Source organism: Lineus longissimus, chromosome 17 (assembly GCF_910592395.1).
Source record: "Lineus longissimus chromosome 17, tnLinLong1.2, whole genome shotgun sequence".
Lineage (NCBI taxonomy): Eukaryota > Metazoa > Nemertea > Pilidiophora > Heteronemertea > Lineidae > Lineus > Lineus longissimus.
This window is the reverse complement of record NC_088324.1, coordinates 8,225,277-8,245,787: the sequence shown is the minus strand read 5'-3', so window position 1 is coordinate 8,245,787 and position 20,511 is coordinate 8,225,277. Positions and strand designations below refer to the sequence as shown.

Below are 20,511 nucleotides of genomic sequence, written 5' to 3'. Positions count from 1 at the left end.
TTGTGAAGCTGCAAATTTTCATGTTCTGGTCATTTCAAAGTATGGTCAGGTTTCTTAATCCGTCTCTGAATCAAAACTCCCCACTAAGATCAGATCACAAATTCACTTGTTGAAGTCTTCAAAAATTCGTTGACAAAGGTAAACAGTGCTAAGATGTCTCAGGCAACTATTTGAGCACCATACATATATTGCAAAAAGATTTGCTCCTATCTACAAATGTCTAAACTGATTTCTTGAACATCGACTTACATTTATATTGTCCCCTGTTGACGTCATTCTCTGCATCGACGATAGTCGACAGGATTGACCTCTTTGACCTTTTCCCTCGGCTCTCGATATCAGGATGCTCGTTCCTGACACACATCGGCTTGACTGACGGGCTCCACTTCCCATCATCGCATGTTGTATTCTCAGGTCCGACTAGGTGATAACCGTTCATGCATTCGTAAACCAATCCCTGTCCTTGGACGAGGTTCCTCATGAAGGAGCGGTATTTCACATTGGCGCCAGCAGCCTTGAGGTAAATGGTTCCATGATCAAGGGTGCCCTTGAACGGGCAGTGCATTGGAGCGCACTTCATGAAATCATGTGACCACTCGCCACCGGAGCATTTGATTTTGCTGCCCTTCCTTCCCTTAACCTTGTACCCCTTCTTACACTCCATCTTGACGCTGAAGCCACTGGGGACAAGGCTGCCCGAGAGTAGTTTGACTTTGTGTTCGATGGTATTGAGTAGCAGGTGTTCGAGCCCAGAGGGTACTGTGCAGTCTAGAGCTGAAAAATGATGAAGGTCAAATTAAATCTCATGTAATGTCAAGAAATGTCTTTTGATACAGAGATATTTAGATGTTCAAAATTGCTTTGCATAATTTTATGATAAAACTCAATTTGCTTTAGATGGTGTTGGACCTGAGACGAGACATGTGGATCCATTTTAGTAAGAGTAGTTTATTCGTTCTTGAATAGAGTCATATTTTATTTGAAATTCATCAAGTTCTAAGTGCTGCCACCTATTGTTGATCTACTCACCTATAGCCTCATCATCGTCATCATAATCAACATTCTCGTCCTCGAGCCACACCAAGTCGCCACGGGTCGACTTTGAAACGTACGCCCGTTTTGCTCTGTCGCGTCTCGTCCATGGCTTCTCCAGGACAGGGTGTTTCTCTTCGACGCATTCTGGCTTGATGTCGGGACTCCAGACTCCGTCAACGCAGGTGGCGCCAGTCGGCCCGACTTGACGGTACCCTGCCTCGCATTGGAACTCGATTTCTTGTCCTTGGCCAATCCTTTTGACGTAGTCGCGGTATTCGTACTTGCCAATGACACCTTTGAGGAGGATTTTGCCATGTTTGATGGTTCCGGGGTACGGGCAGTAGACTGAAAAACATAAATTTAGAATATTTTGAATTCTCTTTTCAAACAGACAGCATGAGTTAAATATTGATTACCAAGTCAGTAAGATCTAGTCAGATTTGTCTCCAGTTTATCAGCTGAGTACCAGGCCTTTTGGTCTTGTTATTTAAAGAAAGTTTATTATGTCCCAAAAGAAAGTAAAAATTATGCCAGAATAATGAATACTGAAATATTGGTATAACAGGAATAGTACTGATAAGTTCCAGTCTCTCTTAAAGCCATGTTTTTAAGCATGGATGTTGATACCCTATGATGGCAATTAGCAAAAACACAGTAATGTATTACCATGGTAACTCGGGCAGAAAAGCAAAAAGTTGTTGTTGTATAAATGATGCGGCTGGGGGATACGTTTTGCGATGGTTTATCACCCCTTGTCACATTATCCGAGGTACTGTCAATACATCCCTTTATTTCCATTAGGGGAATAATGCACCAGATTTGCTAAAAGCCTGATAAACAAGTTGTTGGTATGGAGTTGTTGGAAATGTCAACTCAATCTCCATTTGCAATGAGGGGGCTGAATGGAGATAAAAGTTACTCATCAAATTCAAATTTCGATTTTGTACAACTTCAGCGCAAATTTTACAAAATTTAAAGAGATTCTTACCTGGTTCACAGTATGGCTTGTCCCCGACCCACTCTCCATACGAACAGGTTAGTACACTGTTGCCTTTGAGCCTGAATCCTGTCATACACCTGTACTTTGACTTGTTACCGTGAAGAATTTTGTGGTAACGCACGATGCCATTTCGAATAACGGGTGGCCTGTCATTGCAAGGAGCTGTAATGATAAAAAAATGAAATATTTTTCATCGATTTGTCGGTTGAGAAATGGGGATGCGTTTTTAGCTCAGCTGACAAAGTCAGCGGAGCTAGTCAAATAGCTATTCGATTGGTGTCCGTCCTTCCACCCATCCTGCCATCCTTCCATCATGCCATCTGTAGACAAAGTTGGGCATTTTGTAATCATACAACCGAGGCACTTCAAATCTAGTCTTGCTTATAAACACCGCAGAAAATGTTGCTTACGGAAAAAAATTTGGGCGATTCGACTCAAATTCAGCTCCCCAGGGGGCAAAATGCGTAAATGAAAAAACAATTTTTTGACGCTCTATTCCAGCAGATAAAAGCTTGAAATAAAGTTGAAAAGGTCTTCATGATACAGAAGTTTTGATATAAAATAGATTAGTGTCGATTTATATCACCAGTTGGCGGTAGTGAGCAAAACTGTTGTTTGACCCCGGATGACCCCGCTTTAAATTTCCCGCCGAGGTTACCTGGAGTACTATCGTCAAGAAAATGGCGGTGACATTTTTATTTCTACCGGAGCGATGATTTGTAAGTGACGAATTTTCTTTTTTAAGCCTTTACGGAAACGTATTTTGGTACGAAACTTCACACGTTTATAGAAAAGATCAACGAGAATGTGTTCAAATGCCCTCATAACGATGAGTTCAACAGAATTTGGTCAAAACAACCTTCGAATGGAGTCAACTTTCTTTGCGAAATTGAAGCGACGACCTCATTATTTATCGTAATTTATGCAGATCTGAGTCCAGCTGATGGGTGATGTTCTGATTTGTGTTCAAACTATTGGAAACTTCGGAAATTAGTTCTATTAGTTCTACTATTCTGCAGGAGTATATTATAGCCATTGATGTTGACAGCTAAAAGCACGAAAACTTTGTTCAGGTTTCTCGTCCAATCACGTGACCTCTCCAACACTCGATAATGCACTCTTTTCGTCCACGTTTTAGGCCAATCTTCGGCCTGAACATGAAATCTAATAAGCGCAGTACTTAAATCAGATGTTTCTCTCGCCTTGAAAACATTCCAGGGTAAAATCCATTGAGATTAGCCGAGTTAATCCACTTTTTCCGTACCTAAAATCTCTGCCGCTGAATTCTATAAATAGAAACTATTAACATCGCGGCAGTGTGGTTCCCATTGTGCGCCCTCCCACTTCACACCATGTCAGGAACTTTCACCGAGAGAGAGGGCGTGCGGTAAGAAGAATGGCCAAAATGACGTCACGTTTTCCTGGCAATGTCTCTTGCCCGACCAAGCATTGGGAAAGCATCTTTACAGACAACGTTAGAACTAGAAAACGAATATGTTAATTTGCAAAATTAAAAGCAGATTTCACCACTAACCAGCCAAATCGGAATACGACGGCGCAAAATGTTCTCGCTTTCCTCCTGCTAAAAAACCTTGTTCCCGCACTCCTATTTTAATTTATGCCAAGGAATATGATATGATCTGTTTTCACTTTTTTGTAATTAAATGGTATTCATATAATGAGATCAATAGTAGTGTCCGTGTCAGATCCCATCGTTCAACTAGTCTTCTCTCCCCAGGTGGCTCACACGGACCTTCAGGTCCCCATACTCAAGACTAACTCTTACAATATTGCCCTCAAAACAACCCTGGAGTCATGATTACCTGCACTCCCTGTGGGGTGAAAAACATTACCTTTTGAACAGCTGGCTGTAGGGGGATGATTGGAGCAGCCGGTATACCTGCTGACTTGCTGAACCCAGGTTAATGTTATTTTCAATCCACGATTGCAGGTCACCTGATTTTCGCGATTTCGCGGGAAATGAAATTGTAAACAAACGCATGTGTGCAGTTCAAATGTAAACAAAAATGTATTTTTGGTACTTTTGGTTGCTGGACTTGGGTTTTCCCGCAGTCTGGAGCTGGGGTCAAATTGGTGGTCTATTGTGCTGTTTTAGTCAGAGGTAGCCCTTGATTATGAAGGGATTTTCAAATTAAGGTGACCATGGTCTTTTTATGTGCTCAGCTCACCACAGCTTTCAATACTTGATGTATCTGAAGAGGCGCGCAGAACCTGACATGGCCTTACCAAGGAGCTGCTCACGGTGCTGAACTTCTAGCTTGCCTGTCGACAAAGTGCCTTTTTGGCCGAGACATTGCTACATGTAGGAGGAGCACGCATTTTAAATTTATAGTAGTGATAGTACAGTTGGTTCGAGCCATTTGGAAGCCGACATGTGAAGGCCTATCTGGGTTCTCCTTCTTCTCCGTATAAAAAGGGGCATATTGCTGACGAAGGAACAAGACATATTGACATTGCCTCATCATCTCTATGGGACCAATTGATATACTTTTATATGCACGCATACATCGTGCCATTTCAGGGTCCGAGTCTGTGGACAATTGGTTTGATTAATTTGTCTCTTCGATATTGCTCCTTTATTGCATTAGATTTTCATCGCAATTCAATCTATTCAAGATATAGCCAATTTGAACCTGTCTGCGCCAAGGATAGATTGGTTCCAGATCGACTCACTATGACTAGGAATACGCAGTAGAGCACAATGTCATGAAAAACGACCCTTTGTATTGTAAATTCCAATCTCCTGCAGGACAGGTCAATTTCTCTCAATAAGATTAATTTTGTTGACTCCTGTAATCTCTACCTTATTAAAAAAAAAGACAGTGGTGTTAGTCCCAAACTGGTAATTTCTATTTATTTTGACCTCTGTTAAATCAGGATACCTCTCAATTACAGACAGCATTTTGTATCCTTGTGCTGTACAACCCAGCCTGGACATACCACAGTTGTCCATGGAGAAGTCTCATCCTCTCTGACACTTCTTTTCTGTAAAGCTACCGATACAACATACTGAACTAGGGATATCTTCTGTTGCCTCCTGTAATATTTACATACCATGGCTGATTAGTTCAATCATATTTCATCCAGCTGGCAGCTCTGCATTGGAAATGTTAGTGGTATAACGTGTTCTCTTGACCTTCAAACAGTAGTATAAAGCCGATATTTACTACTTTATACCCTCAGTCCTATGTTATTAGGTCATCCAGCTGAGCGCCAGGCCCTTGGGCCTCTTGTTATCGTGAACGGGTTAATTGTCCTAAGTGCCACTCTTCGATGATTGATGTCTCGCATGTTTTCCATGGTAACCACAGTTACTAGGGGATTGTTTCTTGGATAGAAAATCGCCACTTGTCATTTTGCGAGAGTGCATGGCGTTTTTATGGGTTTAGAGATCATGACTTTGTGATATGTTACGGGTTATGTCTCAGTGCCATCAGAAAGGATATCGTTACCCTTCCAATCTTTTTTTTTCCCGAGAAGAAAGATTATCATCTCCTTTGACAAGCTAATAGCTAAGGAAGTCAAAACAACAGCTCCTTAGCGGAGGTTTTTGTTGAGGATGCAGGATTGTCTGCATTGTTCTTTTTGCCTTTCTGTGATAAGTGCAGCTAGACTTTGAATGTTTGAACGAGCTCAAGTAATAAGTTTTGTCTTATAGAAATCTGACCCACCACAGCAAAACCAGGCGCATGTCGCACAAAATGACATCGGGGGATAATGGAGGAAATTAATATACTCAGATTTCACAAAAGGCAGATGACAGCCAGTCAGTCTCGAGTGCCGTGCTCAGAGCAACATGTGCCTGGTTTTGCTGTGATGGGGTCACGAATGAGCTCAGAAGAATAATTTGAGTTCTAATTTGCAGTTTTGCCATTGTTTCTGACCAATATTCAGGCTTGGATAAGAAAGGGTCCTACCTGGTGTACAATGGGGGATGAGTGTCCATGTGCCGTTACTGCACATGGACTTGGTGCCGGCGGTCACGTTGAGTTGGTGGCCGTGGATGCAACGGAAGCTGATCATCGTGCTGTGTTCGACCATGATGTCTTGCGCCTCGTTGTCGTCAAGGTCAACAAAGCCGTTGGTGATCATTGGGATTTTGCATGGGCCTGAAATTAATGGGCAGAGTAATTAATTAGTTTGAATGACCGAAAATGCCACATTATCTGATTGTTGTGTTTCGTCGTTGTAAATATTAAATTGTATTGTATTGTATTGATCTTTTTTAATAGAGACGATTTAGTCTCGTGTTGGAAAATGTTTCAGATGGATGACTTACTGAAGCAGTTTGGAGTCTCATCCGACCATTTTCCACTCTCCAGGCAGGTGACCATTTTGGACGCTCCGTGGAACAGCGTGTCTTTGTTACACTTGAAAACTTTCTGCGCACCGTATTTGTTGGATTCACCCTCGATTTTACCATTGTAAAGTGGCTTTGGTTCACCACAGTCAACCACTGGAAAGATAATAAAGAAATAATTAGTTATTTGATTAATTACATTAATTAAGTCATAAATAAATAAGTGATTAAACCATTAATGTAATGTGATTGGTAAACTTGTATCCAAACACCTAAAATTCAAACCAATCCTAAATTTCACATCAGACGTTTTCAAAGGTTTTTCAATCAAATAACCTAACTGTTCCAGATCAACTTATCGATTGATCGATTTTGTAGGCGGATTCGTAAAGTTCATATCTGTTTACCCCATCTACAGACGGCCCCCGGTAATGTGAACTACCTTTAATGTTGCCCGTTTCACCTTGAAACCTGTTCAAAGGATGCGAAATGTCATCAAACAGCCACACCCAGACAACCCTTCCCACTGAAATTACGTAAACGGCGATTCCGCACAATTTACGTCATAGGGGTTTGCCGCACCATATTTGGTTTGCAGCCAGCGGCAAAACAATGAACGCACAACTTATAAATACTGATATTCCCTCAGTTTATATTCAGAGGCTAATTTTGTTAAATATAACTTGGAAATTTTATATGCCTGCAATTGTGACAAAGCTGTTTTGATTATAGATACTTCAATTACTTTCTTTTCAAAATAAATATCCTGGAAAAAGTAACCCAGTTTCAATGAGGAAAATAGCTGCATAAACAATTTTTGGCAATTTCATGTAATGTAGTTGGAAATCATAGTCTCCAGAAGAAATAGTCCACTTACATTCACAAAGTGCCTCGGTGCCATCCCACTCCGCCTCCGCGGTACATCGTCTAGTCAGCTGCTTTCCCTTGACGCCACGGAGTTGATAACCGCGGTCGCACGTGAAGTCTAAAACGGAGTTGTAAACAAACAGGCTTCCCTTTACTGTGCCGTGTTCCGGGGGTGGGAGGTGGGGGCATTCAATAGCTGCAATGGAGAAGCAGAGATAGTTAGAAATCATACTATTGGTGGACTAGGTGATAAATTTCGAGAAACCTTCCTCATTCATTCAGAATTGAATTCATACCAGAATTGGTTAATTCAGATGAAAAAGCCTTTTCCAGATCCCTTTGGTTTTGGAAAGATATGATTTTCCCCAGATCAGAGTCATATTTTGCATTTTTTGCTCTTGCGAATAATGTGTAGCACTTGTGATGTTTAGTCCGCGGCAGTTATGACCCACTGAGACAATTCTCAGGTGGTCAAATTAGTACTTGGTTTAGCTTACGTGGCAGCGAAACCCAACGATCTTGTCAACCACCACCAAAGTGCCGTTTTAAACTCGACCTCGATATTTCGTCAAAACCTGTTCCGTCCGTGATCCACTTACCTATGCATCTAGGTGTCGCACCGGTCCATTTTCCATTGGCTTGACAGATTCTGTACTGCTTTCCGATGATCTTGTAACCAATATCACAAAAATACGTCACCCGTTTTGGGAATATGAAGATATTACCGATACGCCGGCCGTTGTCTATATCACCAGGATGTCCGCAAGACCTCGCTGCAAGAGAAAGCGTCATTCGTATTTTCTTGAAAAACTTTAACTTTGACACAGTTTTGACCTTGGGATTGGGCAAAACTTTGACCTTGAACTTTGGACATGACCTTGACGTGACCTTGGACATGACCTTTTGAAGGCCAACATGGACACAGACATTTCCACACTCTCACGCTGTCCGCAGCATCTTACAGCAGTGGACGCATTTTGAAAAAATTGTATTTTTACAAGGTTTTGTAGAGTGGTGAAAGGATTGATGAATTTGAAAGGTAGAATTTGAATTTGAAATGCAAGTGTAAACATGCTTTTCATTCACACTGACAGGTAAAGCACATGCTCAAATTTTAACTTAAAGAGAAGAAAATAAACTCATGCTTTTTGAGAATTGAAGGAACAAAGGAAAAACATAGAAAAGGAGGTTAAAGAAACACAGGCTGTTCACTATGTGAACGCTACATCATCCGTGTGTGTCTATGTTACCCTAGCGTGTCTGCGTTTCAACGCAGAGAATGTCCGCAATATCAAGGCCAACGGAAGCTGTGGTCATCACTGTCAACCTTTTATACCGTAATGATGGATGACCAAATTAAAGGAGATTTCTCATGAATATATTTCAAACCTTGAGAGGGCTGCTCATATTTTCATGACAAGTCTCCTTTAAGAGCTTTGGATTCCAATTTTTGGGTTAAAGAGGTCGAGGTTGTGCAGACTAGTCTAGGGTTAGTGCTAAATGCCAATTAAGTATGGCATTTAGGATATGGCGACACACAGCTCTAAATTTTTCGTTTGGGAAGTTTTTCAAGAAAAATCAAATTTCCTTTCTCAAAAAGTAAGGTAATCGTGGATTTCCAGGTAACATGGACACAGAGGACGACATATAAAAAATTAATTCGGTAAAAAACAATTTCATAAAATCCATCGGTATATGTTGCTGTGTAACTGTTGTTTTGACTGATAAAGTTGTGCAAGAGACTTAGGTGAAAGGTTTCCTCATACAGTTATAAACATAAATGTCCCAGCCAAACTTAACATCCAGTTCCAAATGAATCGCTTCCAAGGTCATTTCAGACATCCAAGGTCACTGTGACCTAGTTTCAGTTGCCCAGCAACCGTGCAATGGATTTTAGAAATTGTTCCTCAAAATAATATTAGTAGGTGCAGAATTGAGGATGTTGGCTACGAATTAGGCTGCAAATAAACAGGAGTGGAAATTATTCGAATAAAATAAACAAACAACAAATAAACAACAAATATATGAAAATCAAAAACTAATTGTCGTGTCATGGTTGTGTAACTCTAGAGGGCTCAAGTTTTGTTGTCAATTTATTTTGTGGGTTTTGATTATTTACAATTGTTTTATTTGTGTACAAATCAACTCGAAATGTATTATAGTTATCACAACAAAATGATGACGCTCCATTTGTTGCAAGACACGTTTGTCAGATTGCATGTCAGTTGATCTCCAAACGATGACGTTTAATTAAAGTTTCATTTTATCAAGACGATCTGCGCATCCTTCCGATTTGCGTTGTCAAGATTTTGAGTACGTCTGTGACAGTATAAAGAATCCAACCAATCAAATTTATGATAATGAGACGAGTCTCGAGGTACTGGTCGACAAAACAAAACGTGTAGCCGACAAAATGAACCGAATCTTTGAGGATATGTATGTACATTCCCCGAAGATTGCATCGCTGATTGCCAAGGAATCGAGCGTCACTTTTGCAATTGGCGCACCGCCCCTTGAGGCAGGCTTGTCACCTCATACATATGATTGCGATCACTTGGGGACATGTATAATTTTGGCGAGACAAGCGGCTGCCCGGATGCCGGGTCTGATCACCGACACAAAGAATTCTAAATTGTCTTGTCTGTTCAAGACTTATGAATAGCTTTTCCAAACTACATCTGGATGAAGGTTCATTCTTGGTCTGATTTATTAAGGTTGATGGTTGAATAATTCTCAGTGGTTGAGGAACCTTAAGGGTTAATGGATGAAGAGTCCCTATGATTCGTCCAATAGATTACCGTTCAATATAGCAAGACCCCAAGGGAATCCCATGGAACAGTTATTTGTTTCCAGACTCAGGGTGACACCAGATTAGCACAAGTCACCAAAACATATCCCAAGATACTTTCACAGAACGCGATAAACACAATTAAGGTCTCCAGGCAGATTTTTATGATTTCGCGAACGTGATATTCACATTTATCTGAGTAATATTTTCCCGTTGAACCCCAAATGGCACATTTTTCACACCCAGTGATCCTTGTGTCTCTGTGTCACGGATCTCTGACCGACATTTTTGATCCGTAGCTAATATTTGCTTCTTGTTGGTGAGAGATAAGGGAAATGATCAATTCAGAAGGGCAATTTTTGTCAGTTGGGGAATTGCATAGCTTGGCAGCTACATTTATGTGTTTTATAAGAGGTTTTATCATGAGTGATGGAACACTTAAGGTCTCATAAAATAGTCTTAAGGTATCACGATAACAATAAGGTCTCAAAATGACCTGAATAAGTTATCAGCCTTCAGGTCTTACTGAGATCGGTGTTGTACTAAATCACGATTGAAGTTTCAAAGCTTTGGTTTCTGATTGTGAGCAATAGATAGGCAAAATTGTTGTAAATTCACAGCATGTCTCATGTTTACAAATCATGAATGTTGCATTTTTTTCTGCAGCATATATTGGCCTCTTCATGTACTATCAAGTAGTGTATCAACTCGCTCATGATATATTCATAGACCTGGCATCAAAATCAGTGATATGGTAGAATCATAAATCAGGACGAAAATTACTGTGACAATAATCGGAACTTTTATGATAAGTGGCAATTATTGATGTACCTATGTTGGTAATCTACCTTGATAACATTTATGCGTTTTATCAAAAATGCTGAAAAATGGCGAACTATTAGTTGACTCCATCTGTTTCTGTCATGTTTTGGATACGAACTAAACACCGTGATTGGTTGACGAAACAAATGCTCAAATACCTCCCTCGTACATCAAATGGGATTAAACTGCCCGAGAATCAACATCATCAACTAAAACCTTCTGCAACTATCCCACTGGGGATTGCTGTCTGCAAACACCATAGTATTTGCGGATGCTGGGGATACATTTTAATTTGGTGGTGCCACAAGATGTTGATTGCTTCATAGATACAGTCTGCAAGATACTTTAAAGTTGATTTCCCTGAGGGATATTTTGGCGTCTGTAATGACCTTGACATTGAAGTTTATTGTGACCGTGACCTTGGAATGACCTTGACTTGAAGTAGACTGATGGTCAGGTGATTGGTCACCCATCGCCAGACAAGATTGGAATCCACTTTAGAGCCAGATGAGCCAGCTTTACACGCATAAATTCACCGTAAGCTAAAAGGTTATCGGCCGCCTCGTCCTAGGTGCTATTCCATTCAAGGGACGAGATTGAAACCAACACTGCTCAATTTTCAAATGTCAGCCCAAACATGAGTGTCGGTTACCGCAATGGTATATGTTACGCCAACAAGCCCAGTCGACAAAGAAAAGATCACTTTGTCGACAACACCATGGCGGCGACCGTGACTAAATTGTCTTGCCAAATCATGGCGTAAACTTCTCCTCTATCATGATACTGGCTGACACAGTATGGCCATTTTTCCCTATCGCTGCCCATGAAATTGGCTGCTATATTCCAGTCTATTGTTGCGGTGTCGTTATTCTTTGTGAGATTAGGACACTGACAGATTACAGGATTTCCAATCGAGCTACTGGCGTTGGTCGTGTCGAGATTAGCCGGTGAAGATATCGCTCGACACATCGGGAATTTGCGATTTTTCTGTGTGGCCACCATTGCGATGTAATACTGAAATTAGTACAGTCTGGTTTTACTTCTTTGCCAATGTATCTAATTCTGCAGAGGTTAAAGTGTGCCAATTTTGGCCTGCCAATGGGTGCACTCAATTGGAAGAGCACTGGGGTTGTAGATTTCATGGAATAGCCATCAATATCATTGATATTGGCACTTGGAGATAAAGGGAAATGAATCCCATGTGACGTTTCCGAATATCCCGATAGCGAGGCTGCATCTGATCATAAAATGAATCTCTCGATTTCACTTTTGACAAGAAAATGTTCATGAGCTCGAGATAAATCTCAAAAGATCTTGTGAAAAAGTTTCAGCAATTAAAACGATAAGAGGCTCATGAAGGCTGCAGGAGTGAAGGATCGATGCCCAGCATCACGGGATTACGGATCAGTCTGCTTGGTCTGTCAGTTTCCCATCGATGATTGATAGGTAGAGATCATCTTGGCTCTGAGGATAGGTCCCTCAGTGTTTGATTGGGTGAAATATATTGAAAATCACCTCGACTTTGGAGGTGTTCTACCCGTGAAGAGTTGCCAAGTGTGCCAGACTCATTTGTGCTTCTCTGTCCGCCTGGCTGGCCACAGTCCATCTTGTGGCTGGTGCCATATTGAGATTCTTGATAATTGATATCGGGGATCGTTCAGCAGCCGACAAGCTATTGATTCCTCCCATCATTCGTGGCTCGCGATGAAATGGATACCAAAGAGGAGAGAACACGGACAATGGGGCGGGAATAGGGTCAGATATGACATTGGTGGATGATATCAAAGTTAGCCATAGGTAGAACCAGTCATGGTGAAAATGATACCATGCCATTGGAAACTGTGTGTCGCTAGCTTTCCAATGAATGGTCATGTTGCTAGGTTTTGAAGAACTTCAATATCGGGAACACTTTCTGTGTGTTTGCAACAGATGCTGCCAGTAGTACGTTTGATTAACTGTAATCCAAATAATATGGTCACAAGGGCAATTGGCATTCAACTCCATAATACTAATTTCCTTGCCTTCCCCAAAATAAGTATCTAATAGAATTCCCGTGACACTTTGCCAATATCAATTAAAACAATGGTTTGACATCCCAAATGTCATACAAGTTAGTGGTGACCACGTACATTTGACCTTCTGAGTGCAAATATCAACAAATTCTTCTAAACCTTGTTTATTTGACTTGCTTAGCTGAGAATTACCACAATTACTCCGATATGTGTTGGATTGTGCTCAAATGACCAATGTATATCGATCGCCTTATCCCGTATCTCCCGTTGATGAACTGTCGGACGCCGTTGCGGCCTCGGTCGTTGCCAATCGAGGCATCCTCTGGGCTTCAGCGTACTTAGCCTTGCATGTCATGCGTGCGAGGAGTGCCCATGTGAATTTGAACGACCTGTAGTCGGATGAGATCAATAGGCCACAACGCCAAGAGGAGGTAATGGCTGAGCGCTCATCGCAGATCATCGGAGCGGAAAGTTTTTACATGTCATCAATCTTTGTTTCGAAAACACGATATCGGAGTTGTGTCAGAAAAGTTGGGAATGACACAAAGTTAATCGTTTGTTGTTATTTCCAATGATTGCGTCCAACATTTTTTCTTTTGCAAACTCTACTCATGATTATGTCCAGTTTCCAATATTTGTTTGTAGTTTCTGGTCGAGTTGTACTCTCAACATGTACTTGGTTTTAAAGGAATGGTTTTCTTTCTTTTGGTAGGGTTTGCCCTTCACCAAATATGGAAGCGTCTTTCATTGTTTTCATTCCGTTTGTAGTTCCTTATAAGAACAATACGGAGTGATTATCTTCATGATGCTTTATGCTAAAGATGTGCGCTAACAGAGGATTTCCATCCAAATATGGTCAAGTACGGAAACAAATTTTCCGGAAACTTATGTCAGATGGAAAAATATCCATTCAGTTAATCTTCGAGCTATCACGATTAAACGTGGGCATGGCTTCGGGTATCATAATTAATAAAATGATCAAAAAACCTTCATTGTTTGTGCTTGCAAAGGAAACAGCTCTTCCGTTGACAAAAATCTGACTGGCATATCACAAGATAGCGTTGTCTTTTTCATCATTTTCCCCGTTGTGCTGTCGTTTTGATGTAGATAATAATGCAAGTGCAATTCGTAGATTAACTCGGTGCTAGATTAATCTGTAATGGCGACCCGCGTCTGACGTCAACAATGAAGAAAACATGAACTTCTTATCACAAAAATGTCGGCTTTGTTTGCGATACAATTCTCGGGGATGATGGGTGTTTTTCCGCGGGTCATTTTGTCGATGCAATAACTAAGTGGGCGACAGGGTTTTGTGACACTTAGACACAATGGGTAGAGGGAGCGCCATATGACGTCTGTCACCCCACATACGCCGAGATCAGTTTTGTTAGCAAATTTCAGTGGGAGGACATTATAGCCTATGAATGAAAGATTTTTAAAACTGTGGCTTAAAGAATGATTTTATGAAACCTGGGAAGAGTAAGCTGTTTTAAGGCAGCTTGGGGAACCTGACCTATCAGATTGCAACAGGCAGACAGCTGTTTCGCATTGTTAAAGCTTCCTACGTCTTCCTTATGGCTTACACTTTTTGTCAACTTCACTACATCTGCAAGTAGATTTTGTTTCTCTTTCTATTCCATTTAAAGTTTGTTGAAGAAAGATTTTTGTCCAAGTTATCACAAGAGAAACTTGTACATGTACATTATAATCTAACCAATAAGGACGACGCTGTTCTTTCAAGTGAAAGTTTGGATCTCAACATCAGACAGGTAACGCTTGAATCGTTCCCACTTATTCCACTCCAACATTCCCTCCTTCTTCTTTTGAAGAGTTCTATATCATTAGCGCGTTCGTTCGCGACGGCATAAAAATCATTCAAGTGTGTTCTGATCCGTCTTCAAGAGCACCAATCACGACAACGTCGCATCCTTAACCGCTCGGTTAGAAACATTCTGTCAACAAGACCCACCTCTTGAAAAATTAGCGCCCCCTGCACACTGTGTACAAATCGCACAACGGCAATTCAAGATGTAAAGAATCCTATATTTGCATTGGATCATTATGTGGATTAAGTGCAAGGGACAGCGCCGTTCGCCGATCATTGATTAAGATTGGGCCAAAGATGAACGCGAGGCGAACATCGCCCTAGCATGGCTATTGGGCTGGTTGGTTAGCACAACAGATACAAGAAAGATAGCAGTCGGCCGTCGGCTACTTCAGACAGTTCGTTGGGAACGTACTAGAATTTATTGATGACTCAGTTTTATGATTTTCGTTTCGAGATGCTTGACTTGAAGACAAGTGTGTCTAGACTCTGTCGTGAAAGATCACGCGCCTCAGGCTAGAGTTTTCAGTTTAATTCCTTGGGAAAGCACCAAATATGGACAAATTCTCTGGTTGATGTTCATGTTGTAGGCTTAGCCATATCTAGATGCACATCGAGTTGAGTCTACAATGCATTTCAGTTTAATTCCTCGGTAGAGCACCAAATATGGTAAAATTCTGCAATTCTTATCCGATGGAGTGAAACTCTTTAGAATCATGACATAATCCTATGGTAATATTAGCTGAAGAAGCCTTGGCATGCATTGATCTCCACTGCAACATGAGTAAGCGTATGAACGACCGTGGGAAATCACAGCGTGACTTACGTAACACGTTGCAAGCGTTTCTAGCGAAAGATGACTGCGTTTTGAAAATATTGTTTCACCCCAGGGAGTGTTGGTTGCAATCGATGTATCTTTTAGTCACTGTGGATGCTGACTGATTCAGTGGGGTTTTTCCATTCGAAAATATGCCAAAAAGCAAGTCACCTTTGTGGAAAGTGTCTATTTTGTAGTCTTTCTTGTGAGGAGCCCTTAAAGCTTTGCCCATCGTGTAGCGAGACCTTAATTTTAGGCAAAATGTATACATATCGTTTTTGATAAGTCTCCAGTGTATCAAAATGTATCAAAACTATAATTCATTTGCATTCGGATGTCAGTCTGTAAAGGCTACATTGTGGATATGCAGCATATCTTTACCATCAATATCAATTCCAAACACATTACCCGAATATGAACTGAGCCAGTAATTGTATTAAATTGTTCGGGAATCTCTGGAGATTTCAGAAGCCTCCAATGTTTATGTGTAATTTCAATGGTTTTTTCAAAAGACTCTCGTACATGAACTGAAAATTGCGAAATTCTGATTTTGAAATTTAGTTTTTACAAATCTTGATCCAAGCTAGCTCAACAAAAGTAACGCACTATTTACCAAAGCGTTAATGTTGTTCTCGCGTTTTATTGCCGATGGCAGAACATAACACAAGATTGACATTTTTTACGCTTCGATACAAAAGTTATCCAGTTTCGTCCTGAATTATTGAGTTGGTTTCAGTTTTCTATGTGGATCATACTCAAGGCATTTGAGAGTCATTATACCACTGTTTTTCATCTGTCTTTTGTATAATAGCTGTTACTTAGCACATACAAAACTTTACGACACCTGAGAAACTAGACAAACATGGCAGAATCGAGTCGGAATATTCCGAGCATCGTGGCCTCGATTTCAATTCGCCGTAAAATTTCAAATAATACAGTAACTTAATTACTTCGCCCGTCCAAATTCTTTCTGTAGATTCTTCTGGAAGGATAATTCAATTTTCACAATAATTGATAATTTGTCCCCTTGGAGCCTCAGTTGAACCAAGTCGGGTTAACTGCGCTCTCTTTCAACTCTGCCACAGCTTAATTACCTCCCCAAGTAATTAACTCATTAAAGAAAGCGTGCAAGGATCTTGGGGCAATATCCCTGCGGCTGTTCCTAAATAGTATTACAATCGATCGAAATCTTTGTGGGAACCGACGGAAGGCGTTAATGAAATAGGCCGCAGCTCTCATCACTCTCTAACTGGAGCCATCGAATATAAGTATTCTTAGGTGATAGGCGCAGATGCTCATTTCTCACGTTCATACCAAATTACTTTCATTTCAAATCAAATCTCAGATATGGATGTGGTTGTCGATTTTAGGAGATTAATTTTCGACAGCTGAACCAGAAATGCATCTGTAAAGTGGTCTTTAACCCCTCTTGTGGTGATCTATCCCCTATACATTTAATTTCCCCATTATATATAATAGAAATTGTATCAGAGCTCATCAAGCATTTTCTTATATTATCTGAAATTATATGACAAGGTTTTCAATGACTGAGATAAAACAGGAAAACAATTTTTTCTCTCAAAATATTTGTTCAACATTCTTGCTTTCATAACTATGTAAAAGATGATGAATATTCTCTTCATGAGTTCTATCAACTTTTTTTTTTTCGAATCATACTGGCACATGTCTTACATATTTATCCATCATTTTGACGAGTAGTGTTAGAGAAGCAGAATTACCAGCTCACGTTGCAGACACAGGTCACATTTTCAGCAAATCGAGGAATATACTATCCATTCTCCCATGGCTACAAGTACCCACAATGCCGAGGGACATACCAATCATTTACGCTAGTACTCTAAATTCAATCAATAATGCATTGTGGGTATTAGAATTGTGGGAGTCATCACCTGGCTCTGCGGTCGGAGCCACGAAGCCGGAAGACTTCCTTGACTGGCTGCCATGGTGGCTTGAAGCCCGTGTGAATGGAAGTGTCAGAAATTGAAGCGAGATTAAGCATTTGTGGCTTTGTTTTTGAGTGTACGTGAAAAATGAAGCAACTTCATCAGTCCCAAAAATTTGTTGGCTTTGAAAAATTTTCAGAATGCTATATTCATTGGTTCATTTTGGAGAAAGTAATAAACAATCTAAGTTTTTCTCAACTTTCCAATCTGTATGTACTTTTTTGTCATTTCATATTGATTTCCATTACAATACATTTCCCAACTTTTTTGATTAGTTTTATATACTCAGAAACTGGACACTAGATAAGAAAGTCTATCCATCATCATTCTGCGGGAATATCAATTTCTGAACATATCACATTCCATGAAAGCTAATTCTATTTAGATAACATTCGATTCCTTATTTCAGGAAAACACAATTATAGCCTCGCTATAATAAAATGATACTTGAGTCAAAGTTTATGGTGTCTCGTCCAATATGTGATAATCCCCCAGCAGAATTGAATTGTCTCCGAGTAATCATCCAAGATTTGGTCAATAGAAATGTGTCGGACCACGAGCCCGGGGAAAGTATTGTATTATCGGACCACGAGCCCATGGACGTATACATAGAGAGGAGGTTTATTATTCCTCGGAGCGCCTGGACAATATTACTACTCGATTTGTGGGATGTTATTAGCGGAACATTATCATTCCAATATTAGCTCACTTAACCCCTTACTCATGGTAACGTCCAATCACTTATAATCATAAATTGATTTTTCTAGACCATTTTCCGCAGACAAAGTACAGTACTAGTCAGAAGTAACCCATTCCACCCAATAAAACCAGTGCCAACACTTGCTTCAAGTTTTCTCATTTAGTTGAAAATACCGGCCTGCAAATGTTTTGCATAGCAAGACATATTAATTTTGACCAGAACTTTATTTCAAGAACTTGTGAATCCAATTCCTGAGCAAGTGCAGTAAAGCTGCATGTCTAATTCACATCTAAATTGATCATTTTCTCCCCTCATTAGTATTTCAACAATCTATCATCAAACCCATTAGAGCAATTTCCAGCTTCAGCGCACGTTCACCCAGCTTCCCCATCAAACACGCTCGTGTTTGATCAGTTATTTCAAGCGCTGACGTATACTTTCCCAGGGCCCGCAATGTTTTTCCAAACAATGACTATAAAAGGTAAAATCTCCGCCAATCACTTCAAAATCAATAAGTTATAGTTAGAATACTGCATCAGCGTTTCATTTTAGATGATGTCGATTTGCCATTACCCGCGGCAGAAATCCGACATGGTCAATCAAAGGTTTATAGATAGATTCGTATGTGATGTGGGGTTTAAGCGGAGGTGATGAAGATGGTTGAGCACTTGGAAGCTGCGCTGTTTCAAATCACTAGAATATTTATTTTCATTTCATTTAATTTAATTTAATTTAACTTGAAGCCCGTACTAAGTCTCGACAATTTTATGCGGTCAAAATAGACTTTTGGCATTCCTAAATCTATCAAACACAAGCAAAAAAACATAACATTAAACTTTGATAACACAACAAAAATGTAACTGTTCTGGAATATCAACTTACGTGAGCAGGACATTCTTGGGCCGACCCATTTTCGTTCTCCAATGCACATTGCCTTGTAGAAACCATCACGATAGTATCCCATGTTGCACGTGTACTGGAGCTGGGTGCCGATGAGGTACCGCTGGTGTCGTCCGCCGTTGTGCTTGGCGTTGGGGATCTCTGGGGGAGGGCCGCAATAGTCTGGAAAGAAATGGAAATGTGTTCAATGATTTCATTGAAATGATGATAATTAAATGATAGGGGCATCATAAATGTTAATAAGTCCCTGAAATTAGAGATCTACTTGAACATCTATTTCATTGCTGCACTAGTTCAGCTTTCAGTCAATACTGCTTTGACAGTCCAGCATTCAAGCTAGTATTACTTCTACAGTTCAGCTTTAAGCCAATTTGGCTCTCCAACCATATCCCCAGCTTATGGTCTCCCACACCTCATCTAAGACATTGCTAAACTGATGTTAGTTCTGACACGTTGTCTTGGGAGTCCGTGGGGACTTAATCAGAATAATAAAGAGTCGTCCCACTCGAGAATGGTCGATTGATGTCCGGTTCTGGTGTAATTATTTCATGGTTAGATCCTCCGTGCTTGCACCACATCGAAAAAGTATATTGCACTAATAACAGCGGGCAATATTTCCCAGAAGTCTCTTGTATCAGGATGAAGGAATTATGGGAAGAATACAGATCGTGTTTAGTAGATGGTGCGTTTCTTGCAAAAGATGTAATAGAGGCGGGTTGGCGTAACAGGGGAATTGATACGGATCTGATGGGTAGTTACAGTAAGAGCTCTTGAAGGTTTAATCAACTCGGGTTCTTCTTGGGACGATGTGTTGTCACAGAGAGTGCACAGAAAGAGAATAGATTAAAAAGATCTTCTTGCTTCTTTGAGAGTTTTTTCTGTCTCGTTGTTTTAGTAGAGGAGTTTGCGTTATCATGTTGAGAAAAGGCAATTAGCGTGTTCAGAAAAGGCAATTAGCATTTCAGAAAAAGGGGATTAATGTGTTCAGAAAGTGCAATTAGTGTGTTCAGAAATGGCAATTAGTGTGTTCAGAAATGGCAATTAGCATGCAAGGAAATTACTGTCTGTGGAAAACAATTGAATATTTCAATTGCACACTAGGGTGGTGTAGGTTTACTGAGTAAGTAGTAAGAACAACAAATAAATGGTTGTTAGCATGTTTGTGAGGCAGTAGAAGTTGCATATTGAGCTGGGGAAGTAAATTAATGGCAAGGGCATCGAGTTCTTGCATACAAACTCCATCTTGTTGTGACTATTGTGAAACGACGCCTCTTAAGAGTGACAACAAACCATTATTCCCAGGAGGAAGCCCTCTCGCGAGACTTCATCAGATCTGTCCAAAAGAACAAAGCCCTGTTTCCTTTCCGTCATCTTCTGACGGCCATGAGGAAATTCACTCCATAATTGCCCGTCCTGGGAAACGATAATTTCATTACAGTCAAATCGGAGACGTAGAATTA

At 40.4% G+C, this 20,511-nt stretch overlaps 1 protein-coding gene across 2 annotated transcripts in view; it reads right to left on the bottom strand.

The window, feature by feature from the left end:
* LOC135501127 (sushi, von Willebrand factor type A, EGF and pentraxin domain-containing protein 1-like) overlaps nt 1-20,511 on the bottom strand; it is a 46,688-nt gene that overhangs the window by 6,860 nt on the left and 19,317 nt on the right. For both annotated transcript variants that reach the window (XM_064792965.1, XM_064792966.1), the window contains 8 exons: nt 19,034-19,213; nt 7,823-7,996; nt 7,234-7,419; nt 6,336-6,512; nt 5,974-6,165; nt 2,024-2,197; nt 1,030-1,380; nt 250-774 (listed from right to left, as the gene is read on the bottom strand). In XM_064792965.1, the coding sequence (XP_064649035.1) occupies nt 250-774; nt 1,030-1,380; nt 2,024-2,197; nt 5,974-6,165; nt 6,336-6,512; nt 7,234-7,419; nt 7,823-7,996; nt 19,034-19,213 (1,959 nt within the window). The remainder of the gene's footprint in view (nt 1-249; nt 775-1,029; nt 1,381-2,023; nt 2,198-5,973; nt 6,166-6,335; nt 6,513-7,233; nt 7,420-7,822; nt 7,997-19,033; nt 19,214-20,511) is intronic.